At 32.8% G+C, this 11,869-nt stretch overlaps 2 protein-coding genes across 2 annotated transcripts; one reads left to right on the forward strand and one right to left on the reverse strand.

Moving 5' to 3' along the window:
- Positions 1 to 1,663: 1,663 nt before the first annotated feature.
- On the reverse strand, positions 1,664 to 2,539 carry LOC102665598 (protein MAIN-LIKE 1-like). The gene is made up of 3 exons (XM_006575999.1): positions 2,237 to 2,539; positions 1,935 to 2,099; positions 1,664 to 1,840 (listed from the first exon to the last, which is right to left on the reverse strand). Exons 1-3 carry the CDS (start codon positions 2,537 to 2,539, stop codon positions 1,664 to 1,666), a joined length of 645 nt encoding a protein of 214 aa, XP_006576062.1.
- Positions 2,540 to 4,695: 2,156 nt separating this feature from the next.
- Positions 4,696 to 5,920, forward strand: SMEP1 (metalloproteinase). Its single transcript, NM_001248606.2, has one exon. It carries the CDS (start codon positions 4,740 to 4,742, stop codon positions 5,655 to 5,657), a length of 918 nt encoding a protein of 305 aa, NP_001235535.2. The 5' UTR covers positions 4,696 to 4,739; the 3' UTR covers positions 5,658 to 5,920.
- The last annotated feature ends 5,949 nt before the right edge of the window (positions 5,921 to 11,869 follow it).

The following is an 11,869-nucleotide window of genomic DNA, read 5'->3' on the forward strand; positions in this document are numbered from 1 at the left end:
TACATAATCCGTATGATTTATATGGATTACATAATTTGTATGATTTATACAAATTATATAATCCGTATGAGTACATCAACCTCTTTGGTGGCATAGACAGATTTGTGAAATTAAAGATGTCCCTACATGTTGATGGATTGTCCATGGTATGTAATTTATGTTTTGTTTTTTTTTTTTTTAAATCTAGTTTACATAAATGTAATCTGTATAGCTGGTTCATGCAGGTTACTATGGATAAGTGGATGGATATAACCAACATGGGATATGTCATTGCATCAAGGTATAATGTTATCCATGTATCGTTGTCTTTGCAACAAAGCATGACGTTTTTTCCGCTTAGAAGTCAACCACCAACAGATTCTTCTGTGCATCACGTAATATGTATTGCTCACGTATTTGACAATCATTTTGTCCAGGTACACTCATTGTGTTCATATTTTTTAATTAATGAAATTAATTGTGTTATCATAACTTGAAATTGTTTGTGCATGTGCAACATGTTTATTTAAGAGACCATTGTCCCCTACCGCCTCTAGCTTTGTTATGGTCTATGAATTATCATCCTCAAGCAAAACAGTGACCAACTCCATATATTAGTAGAATGCAATAGTACAAAAATTCGATGATGTTCAAAAGAGACTACGTTGATTTAAGCAAACAGTGAATATGTAGATGCCAATGACATTGTAATGTACTACATTAATATATAATTGTTTCACTGGAAATTCACGTAATTATGTATTATACCTTACGTTAAAGTTAACTGTTTAGGGTTACTCCTTAACTTAGGGTTTAGTCATATGTGCGTTGTTAGAGTTAACTGTGATGTGAAAATCAAGGTTTAGTGTTACGCTTTAGGGTTAAATAATTTATGTTTGCCAATAGTAACATAAAAAAAATCATATAAAATGTTGTCAAATACAATAAAATGATAAACATAGTCTAAAATTTTTCCTTAAAAGTTGTAAATGTCTTCAAGCGTGATTCGTGCGCCGCCTTTGTCGTGACCTGACATAAACATGGTGCTCTACAGTGACACCCCTAGCGATCCTTAGGCAGTCTTGTATGACATTGTGTGCTTTTGTGCCTTCAGTCATTATCCTTAGGTTGAGCAACCGCTCCAACCTTTTTGTAATTGCTTGGCAAGCCTCATATGACTCTGACAACAACATATAAGGTATTACCATATTGCATAATTAAATTAAATGAAATTAAAAATAACATGAATATATATGTTACCACTACATGTCTAAGCTGCTCCACATCAGAACATGTGCAGGTACTCCCTCCATAGCTGCTGCCACCACCGAGAACTTAGGCATATCTAGTTCCACATATGTCTCATCTTGCATGACAGGTGGATGTATGAGTGGATCCCTGGGTTGTGTCAGCATCATGAATGGATGCAAAATAATGTAGAACTAGTGGATGTAGTCTGGTGCACATTGTCGAGGCACAACACAAATCTAGCCCACCGGTGCAAGGTATTCAGAGAAATGCATTCATTTGTCATCAATATATTTGAACGATAACCTTGATCCCGGAAAGTGTGGAGAAATGGTCTGAACATGCCCAAATTGTCGCACCACCCTCTTTGGTCGGTGTATGACGACAATGGAACTCCATCAGATATATCCAGAAAACATGAAATGAGGTCAAACTCTCAAACTGCACGGTGATCACCATAAGGCATCCAACAAACATCAGCAACCGTTAGTCGATCTAGATGCTTTCGATACGTCGATGCTGGTAATGCCTTCGTAGATGTCCAGTGACAGGCACGTGGTGACCTTTCATCATAGTCTGAGTCCGTAAAAGCCTCAACAATAGATGAAAAATCCTCATAAATTCAACACTACACAAATTTGATCAGAACAAAAAAAATTTCAAATAAACATATTAAAATCAATTAAATAAGAATCATTGACAATTACCTGTAATAGTGTGATATACCCAACAAGTTGTTTGTCGCCGCTCTTGCAAGCATAATTCAAATTATCGTACATATGCACTAGGGCGGTAACTCCCCATTCATAGCTTCCACTTTGACTAAGGTCTCGGAAGGCATCCAAGAACACGACATGCACATGTGTTGCACCCTTGTTAGCAAAAAAAGTGCAACATAACAAATGCAGCAAATAAGCTCGAGCTGCTACAGTCCAGTGTCTTGCCTCACATTACTATGATAAATATCTCGTAGCCACAATAGGTGTAGGTATGCCTCATGACACTGTACTGTCTCAGCTCTAGCTTCATCTCTAATGACTTTAAGTAACTCCACTAACATCAACACCACTTCGTCGACATGAAGAATGTCGAAGCTGTGGAATGTGCCTATGATGGGCAGATGAAGCAAAAAGGCCACATCATCGAGGGTGATGGTGACCTCTCCTACCGAAAGATGGAAATTGCTCATTTCCTTATGCCACCTCTCCACAAAAGCCAATATAAATCCTCGATTACCAGTGTCCAATGAGCATGCGATCACATGACTTAATCCTGTGGCAGTGACTAACCCTTTAATCTCAGCAGCAGGCATCCTGAATTTCTGAACCTTCCTTCCATGGGAGGATAGCTTCAATTCAGGACGTTTCTAAAAAAAATTTAAATAATTTTAACAATTTTAACAATAATAACAAATACTTATTGAAAGACTATAAATATCTCTCCATTCCAAACAATGACTGCAACATGATAAGCATAGACAGTCAGCACTGATGCGTCACGCGGCACGCCTGGAAAATCCTGGGCATCAATACCAGCTTCTTAAACAAGTTGAAAGACCTCTTCAGTTGCGTCATCCACGTGAGGAGTATCCTCAGCAACAGCAGCAACTTCCCGTTGTCTATGTGCGGATGTTGTGGGCCTTCGTCATTATGGAGCATCATTTGAATCACAATTATCTTCTCTTTCAAGGACTCTTCCTATAACTCTGCCCAAGACACGACCTAAACCTCTAGTTCTAACCATAATGTGCAAATTTGCACATACATACAAATTTATGTCAAAATTCAAAAAATACTTAAAATCAATTACAATACAATCATTCATAAATAAAAAAATTATTTTAGAGTTAAAAGAAAAGAAAAATAAAATCAATATATTTAGAATTAAAACAAATAAATATTTAAAAACGTAATTCAAAATAAACAATTTTTTATTTATCTAATAAACAATAACTATTTACAAACAAATAATAAAATAATATATTTATATTTCATACAAAAAAAACTATTTAAAAATAAATACAAAATTAGCATATTTACAATTAAAATAAATAACTATTTCAAAACACAATTCAAAATAAACTATTTTTTTTATTTAAAACACAAACAATACCTATTTCTTTAAAAAAAATTAAAATTTAGATATTTACAATTACAAAAAAAAACTATTTAAAATCATAAGCCAAAATACAATATTTTTTATTTATAAAATAAAAAATAACTATTTACAAACAAAAAAGAAAATAATATATTTATATTTCATGAAAAACCTATTTAAAAACAAAAAAAATAATACTTTTATATATAAAAAAACTTTTACTATTAAAAAAAATTTAATTCTTTTTTTAATAATTTAAAAACAACATGATTATGTAATTCGTATGATTTATACAGATCAGGTGAGCCATATAACTCATACGGATTACATAATCCGTATGAGTTATACATATCACTTGATCAGTATAGTTATATGGATTATGTAATCTATATGAGTTATACGGATGAGGTGATCCATATAACTCATACAAATTATATAATTTGTATGTGGCATACGGAACCCAACCACCACCCAACAACCATTAACAAAGGAGAATGAAGCTTACCTCGATGGTGGAAGCGACACAGTGCGATGGAGACGTCCTCAATGCCGACAACAGAAGCAGCCAACGGCAATGACGCAGAGGAAACCAAGGAAGAGGAAGCAAGAAGAAGAAGGCTCGACGTGAATGAAGTGGAGACAATGGCGTATGGATGAGGGACGAGGAACAGTAGTGTGCAGGAAGTAGAAATTTTAAATTTTAATTGATAAACATTTTTGTCACTTCACTTAAATTGTTGAGTGCACCAACAATAATGCTGGATACACCTAGGAACACCCTTGTCTTTATCATATAGTTGGATTGTGATTGCAAGTCACAATATTGATTTTTTATTTTTATTTTTTTTACATTCATGGAGAGTACTTTTGTCCTACTTTGGACAAGGTTATGAAATAATGGAGAAAAAGTTTTCTTGAATGTGAATCCACAAAAGTGAGTCTTTAGCTATGAAACCGATATAAAAAAAAATTGAACCAATTCAGAGTTGATGAAAACCAGTCAATAATCAGTATACAATTGGTTAAAATCAAATCGATGTTAAATTAGTCTTTTTAATTTTTAATTTTTATTTCATCTAAAATATTTTTAAAAATAAAAAAATACATTCTTAAATATTCCTCTTGAGTATAAATTATTTTTCTCACCTATTCTTAATTTTTATGTTATGACACATATAATTTAGTCATTTATTTTGTGATTCTACATTATTTATCATTTAAAATATTATATAATATTAAAAATATAAAACTAATTCAATTACAACTAAACCATTGTTTCAATCATTCTATCTGTCCTGATCATTTAAAAACATTTTCTTTTTACTCATGGTTTTCTCTTATAAATATCCCCTCCTTTCCCGTTAGTTCTTCACCACCCTTCCAACTTTATCTTTTCTCTATAGCTCCGTCCAAACATGACTCTCCGCAACCACCAAGAGCTCTTGGTTGCTCTTGCAATTCTATATTTTCTTGCCACCTCACTCCCTTCAGTTTCAGCTCATGGCCCATATGCATGGGATGGGGAGGCCACATATAAATTCACTACTTACCACCCTGGCCAAAACTACAAAGGTTTATCCAATGTCAAAAACTACTTCCACCATCTCGGCTACATCCCCAATGCACCACACTTCGACGACAACTTCGATGACACCCTCGTATCTGCCATCAAAACCTACCAAAAGAATTACAACCTCAACGTCACCGGCAAGTTCGACATCAACACTCTTAAACAAATCATGACACCCCGGTGTGGCGTCCCCGACATAATAATCAACACAAACAAAACCACATCGTTTGGCATGATCTCGGACTATACCTTCTTCAAAGACATGCCGCGGTGGCAAGCTGGAACCACACAACTCACCTACGCTTTCTCCCCGGAGCCAAGACTTGATGACACTTTCAAAAGCGCGATTGCAAGGGCCTTCAGCAAGTGGACCCCAGTGGTGAACATCGCGTTCCAGGAGACGACGTCGTATGAAACAGCCAACATTAAGATTCTTTTCGCGAGTAAGAACCACGGTGATCCGTATCCTTTTGATGGTCCAGGTGGGATATTGGGCCATGCATTCGCTCCCACTGATGGGAGGTGCCACTTTGACGCCGACGAATATTGGGTGGCGTCTGGCGATGTCACCAAATCGCCGGTGACAAGTGCGTTTGACCTTGAATCTGTGGCAGTGCACGAGATCGGGCACTTGCTCGGATTAGGCCACTCGTCGGACCTAAGAGCCATCATGTATCCTTCTATACCACCTCGAACTAGGAAGGTGAATCTAGCGCAAGATGATATAGACGGGATTCGAAAGCTCTATGGTATCAACCCCTAATTATTATAGCTAGGTGTTGTTTGTACTAGAACTAGAGTTTTATTTCGGTAATTTGCATTAAAGGATTTTGAAAGTTATCGAGGTGAAATTATTCTAATTCAAGAACAACAAAAATAGCATGTAAGATATTGTATTTTAGTTTTCTCTTAATTAAGAATAAACCAGCTGATACTAGGTGATGCATATATGATAATGAATAAATGTGACAAATTTACCTTAATTTATCTAATCTATATAATGTTTTAGCATTTACATTAACAATTAATTACTGTCTATTGATCACTCTTGCAAGAAAATATCCTTGTTAGAATGCTAGCTACAAATTTATCTTTTCATTTAACAGTATTGGGACAAATAGTTATTGTTGTCCTTAAATGTATGCGCTGACAAATTTCTTTCTAAAAGATGAAAATTCAAATTTTAATTTTTGAAAATAAAAAAAATACAACAAATTCATTCATTCGTTAACTTTCGTCCATTACTGTTAATGAAATAGCCTAGATGACACATTCAAGGACGAATTTGTCAGCGCTCTACATATTCAGGGACGAAAATAATTATTTACCTAAAATATAATTTAATCTTCATCTTCTCCCTCATTTTTAATCGTTCCAAACATAACATTACAATAAATACTTAAAAAAATAGGAAAGCAAGTATAAGTTAGAACAAACATAATAGTAAACATAATATTGATTAATAAACATAATCTATCTGTTGTTTTGAAATTTTTATTATGACAACATTAGGTAGTGACAAAATCGAGTTGGATCTTATTTTTTTTTGTAATTAAGGATTAACTTAATAACATTGCATTTTTGTTTGAGTCTCATATTTTGAATAATGTATTGCACATTAGAAATTTTAGAGTAATAGACGTGTTATGTTTATTAATCAATATTATGCTTATTATTATGTTTGTTCCAACTTATGTTCGTTTTTCTATTTTTTAAGTATTTATTATATTGTTACACTTACAACGATTAAAAAAGGGGAAAAGATGAAAGTTAAATTATATTTTGGGTAAATAGTCATTTTTCGTTCATGAATCTGTAGAGTGTTAACAAATTCGTCCCTAAATGTGTCATGTATGTTCTTTTATTAACGGTAATAAATGAATAAATTTGTTGCACAATTTTTCACTTTCGATGACTAAAATTTAAATTTTCATCTTTCATAGACGAATTTGTCACCACTCTACATATTTAGGAACAAAAATGATTATTTATCCTTTTTTAATTCTATGGAAAGTTGAAAACAACTAAGAAGGATTAGCCAAATCTGTCCTTGAGTTGAGAAGGATGGTGTAGGGCACGAGGAGGAACATTCCACGAGCACAGAGGCTGGGAGATTTCCGTTTAACAGTTTAAACAATTAGTGTTAATTGAATAGTTAAAAACAATACTATTTGTGCAAACTTATGCTGAATATGATTTTATTTGTTGTTTTTTTAAATCAAAATTAGATTTTAACTTTAGTCACTCACCAACCCTCAATATTAATTTTTATTGCGCAAACTATCACATTTTTTTTTTGGTGAACTGAAGGGCCTAAGGCTCCCCAGAGAAGAGATATATTGAAGCTATATTCACGATGAAGCTAATATATGGTTTTGATAAAATAAAATCATTTAAAATAATGAACCTATATTCACGATATAAGGCACTCTTGATATGGTTTTGAAAAAATCATCATAGTTCACTAATTTTTACTGTGCAAACTATATTCACGATGAAGTTATATACGATATTGATAAAATAAAATCATTCAAAATAATGTACCTATATTTTATCATAATTGATGTACATTGAATTCCTTATATTTGATAGTATATATAATGCTTTATTTACTCAAGTTTATTGTTGCTTTTTGGGAAAATGCTTTTGAGTTTTGGGTGAAATTCTATTATCTTTGGTTTTCTATTTGAAGATTTTAGCATACAAATTAGAAATATATATAATTAATATATTAGAATCCTTTTCAATACACCTTTATCTATCTATTTATTTATTTATCTATATTTTTTTTAACATCTCACTTTTCATAAAATAAATAAAAAAATTATTTAAAAATTAATAGAATTTTTAAAATTTAAATAAATGAGAGAAAAAATTTTGTTAATTAAAATAAGGGTTTGACAGTACTAGAAAATAAATAGAGTAAAATGATGTTTTAGAAAATAAAGGAATGTTTTAATTGATTATTTATTTAATGAAAGAATAGAGTTTCTTTTTATAAAATAATAAAGTAAAAAAATAGAGTAAATAATAGGTTCAGAGTAATCCAGTTATAAATAGAGACATATTAAGTTAGTTTTTATATTTACGATATTTTTCTCTCAAATTTGTTCACCTTTCTTCCTTTCCCAAAACACTCTCTTTTCTCACATACACTTACACCTATTTCAGTAAAATTACGATCATGAACCTGTTAATTGTTCGATTATCTTGAAATTTATGATCATGAACCTGTTAATCGTTCGATTATCGTGAAATTTGGACACTCTCTTCGGAACTCATATTCACACATTTTCATTGTTGGAATTTGTGAAATAATGTCTGTAGAGAGAAAGAGAAAGAGAGAGAGAGAGAGAGAGAAATCCCCCTCACACAAAGATAGTGAAATTGAGGCTCCAATCCCTTCTTAATGCTTGGAGACCCTAGCAGAGAAACCAGAGGAATAACTTGAGAAATCTTAGGTAACCATTAGAGGCGCCACTATCGCTGTCAAACTACACTCGTGAGCCCGTTTAGAAGTAAAAGATGAGTTTATCACAATTGAGATTAGAGTGAACATGTGTAGGAATCCTTAGAGGATCAAATTGAGGTTAATTTTGGGGTATTTTATGTGTTTTAATTTTGTTTGTACAATGATAATTATAAATTGCTCATGTTAGACAGGTCAATTGATGCCCTGATGCAAATAGGATAGTTCAATTGAGTGTTTGGCTTTGAATGTTAGAAACCTAGAAATTTGGAAATTCTTGATTCTTGCATGTTTTGTTGAAATTGATTGAGGGGTTTTGTTCCTCATGATGTGATCACATGTTCTATGCTATTTGTTTTGAATTTGGGTGTGTTTTGAGGTTTGAATTGTGCCCTTTTGCTTCACAAAATGGAGGTTTTTCGCAAAGCATGATTGTGCTTGATGAGAGCACGTCCATGCTTAGTGCAAATCAATTGTTTTAAGCTCGTACTATTTCCTAACAACGTGAGTTAACTTGTAGCCTAAAAATGACTAAGAAAATGATTGAATTCAGTTTTGTGGTCTTCATAAAAGTTGTATACTTAGATATTATCTAACAAATGTCATTGGTTTCACCCAATTTGGAGTTGTATAGCCCCCTAGAGAGTCAAATTACTGAGCAAATGTTGAACTATCATGATTAAGCAATGATCCAATGTTTACCTTAGGTTTAGACATAGTTCATAGTCCAAAGGGTTTTTGTGATTAACATAAGAGTTGTAGATAATTGTCTTAGCTTTCAAACAAGATAAGTAGGAACTGTGTGTGGGGGGAAGGGGGGTGTGTGTGTGCGAGTGGATATGTGTGTGTGTGGGAGGGGGGTGGGTGTGTGTGTGTGAGAGAGAGAGATTCAAATTACTAAGCAAATGTTAGACATAGTTAATGGTCCAAAGGGTTTTGTGATCGATAATTGTCTTAACTTTTAAACAAGATAAGTATGAACTTTGTGTGCGTGTGCGTGTGCGTGTGCGTGCGTGCGTGTGTGTGTGTGTGTGTGTGTGTGTGTGTGTGTGTGGAGAGTTTACATAGAATCGTGAGAGTTCCATAGACTGAACTTGTAAAGTCAACTCTACTTCATATAAAAATAATAATAAAATATTTATAAATAACATACTAATTAAATATTTCAATAATATAATAAAACAAAACAATAAATCATAAAGTTCAGAATATTTGAATAGCCAAGTCTAGTAATAATACATAACTACTAGATAATAACTTGCAAAAGTTATAGTAGTGGTAGATCATTCTTATCGAAGGTTTGATGTTATTGGAGAACAAAAGTTTGATATTATTAAAGGTGAGAATTTTGTATTTGAGAATAACACACTAAATGAAGGTATGTTGAATGGTAAACAGACAGAAAACAATCCAAAATGACTTAGATTTTGGTCTAATTTTTTTAACTTGCTAACTCGTTGACTCGGTGGTAAACTTGAGAGTCTACCAAGTCTACTTAGAGTTTGTCCAGAGTCTACTAAAAAAAGAGTTTATTTAAGAGTCAACTCGTAGAGGACAAGTGAACTCGTAAACTCGTAAAAGTTAGTGAGTTAACTCGAGAGTTTGATAATCATGTGTGTGTGTGTGTGTGTGATATATATATATATATATATATATGCATAAGGTGTGATAACATGATGTCTTGGGATTATGTGTGATAAATTATGTGTGAGTGACAAGTTGAGTATGTGTTAAATTTTGAGATTACACGTGTATTGAAACATTATGTGCATTGAGTTATGAACCGTACAATCACACAACTATAAGACTCTTTTAGGGTGACGAGTTAATGCACGACGAGTATTGTGATGGGATCCACTATGAGGATTCGACGAGTTGAATCACTTTGAGGCACGACGAGGTAAAATTATTTTGAGAACAATTGAGGAGCGCGAGTCATGTGTTTTGTATAGTTCATAAATAAAGTCTGCATGCTAAAATGTTTTCTGGGTTGGACATAAATCAAGAGGGAGAAGCCCTAATAGACTATTCGAAGTCTAGGACTTGGAGGTAAATACACCTGGTTTGAGTGCTCCTTTAAGCCTGTGTCGATCCCACATGGTTGGAGCATTCTTGCAAAACAGCGTGATCATGACTGATCTCTTTATGATTTTACCTACTGAGTGTGACTTGACTTACTAGTGTATGATCTGTGTTGTCATGTACTCTCAGGCGCTCGACAAGGTTTTTCATTGACATGATACCACATTACATATATGATTGAGTTTTAGTGTATCTATTGCATAACGCCTGTGTAATGATCATTGTGACTTGCTATATGATGTTGGGTAATGAATTGTGTAAGTGTGAGATGTAGTATTGTATTTGAAATGTGTTATCTTGAATATATGATTAATCGTGAAAGCATGTAATGTGATTTTTGATTAAATTCTAGGACAAGTGATGTTACATGATGAGTGTTGAAATGATTCGAATTGTGCCAAAATTAAGCCTTGCTATACCTATATTGTTGTTATAATTATATTATTCTCATAATTATATCATACCTGTATGCTTTCATTTATTCGTCAAGGAATGTGATGACTTACTCCCCGTGTGTTATTTGTGTTTGGATCCTGTGATGATCTCGAACCTTGTGTTTGTGGGAATAGATGACTAGGTGGATTACTTTAAGGAACTTTGTGCTTAAGGATATTGAGACACTTGCTCTGATAGGATATGACATTGGAGTATGAATTTCTGTTTAAATTACTGATGTTCTGAACATGTTATTTTACTTTATTTTATTCTAGTGCTTAACTCAAGTTCTTTTGTAAACTTGAAGGACTTTGTTTTGAGTCAGAAATGTTTCTAATAAGTTTTATTTGGTAACAGTGAAACGAATATGAACTACTTATCCACGTGGATTTGCTTACGATTTTGTTGAATAAAATTGATTTAATTAGAATATGCAATTTACATGTTTTTCTCATTTATATGCATTTTACATGTTTTTCTCATTTATATGCATGTTGAGATAGAGGGTGTCAACCTCTCCTTAATATTTTTTTTGTTAATTACAAAGGTAACAATACACTATTAAAAAAAATAAAAAGAATTTTTTTTATTAATACAAGTTTACCATAGTTTAGATGCATCCCAATGTAATTAATTTCTAATAAAAAACTATTTTGATGCTTCATGGGTGGAGGCTTCATTTCCACCTTTCTTCATTCCTTATATTTTTTTTATGTTAATGTTTTGAGATCACTTTTAGTTTTATTATTATTATTTGATAAAACTAAATGTAGGTTTTGACCCATTAATATTTCGTGTCAATTAGGATTAGGTTACCCTTGTTTTTCTTTAGTTATCATTTAGAACTCTTGATGTGTTCTTTTGTGCGGTTTTAGACTTAAAGGAGGTTTGAAACTCGGTATATCTTGCTTTAAAAAACTTGAAAGATAAAGGCTTTGTGTGATTAAGAGTCAAGAAGTCAATTAGGACCTTGTTTGGAGCTTTGATCA

The sequence above is a fragment of the Glycine max genome, chromosome 2, assembly GCF_000004515.6.
Source record: "Glycine max cultivar Williams 82 chromosome 2, Glycine_max_v4.0, whole genome shotgun sequence".
Taxonomy (NCBI): domain Eukaryota; kingdom Viridiplantae; phylum Streptophyta; class Magnoliopsida; order Fabales; family Fabaceae; genus Glycine; species Glycine max.

Bases quoted from the DNA above. Each gene is read 5' to 3' on its own strand.
- LOC102665598 (XM_006575999.1), bottom strand. From the start codon at position 2,539: ATGCCTGCTGCTGAGATTAAAGGGTTAGTCACTGCCACAGGATTAAGT. The intron at 2,100-2,236 runs GTACAGTGTCAT...TTTGCTAACAAG, and splicing joins ATGAAGCTAGAGCTGAGACA to GGTGCAACACATGTGCATGT. The intron at 1,841-1,934 runs GTAATTGTCAAT...TGAATTTATGAG, and splicing joins GGTATATCACACTATTACAG to GATTTTTCATCTATTGTTGA.
- SMEP1 (NM_001248606.2), top strand. From the start codon at position 4,740: ATGACTCTCCGCAACCACCAAGAGCTCTTGGTTGCTCTTGCAATTCTA.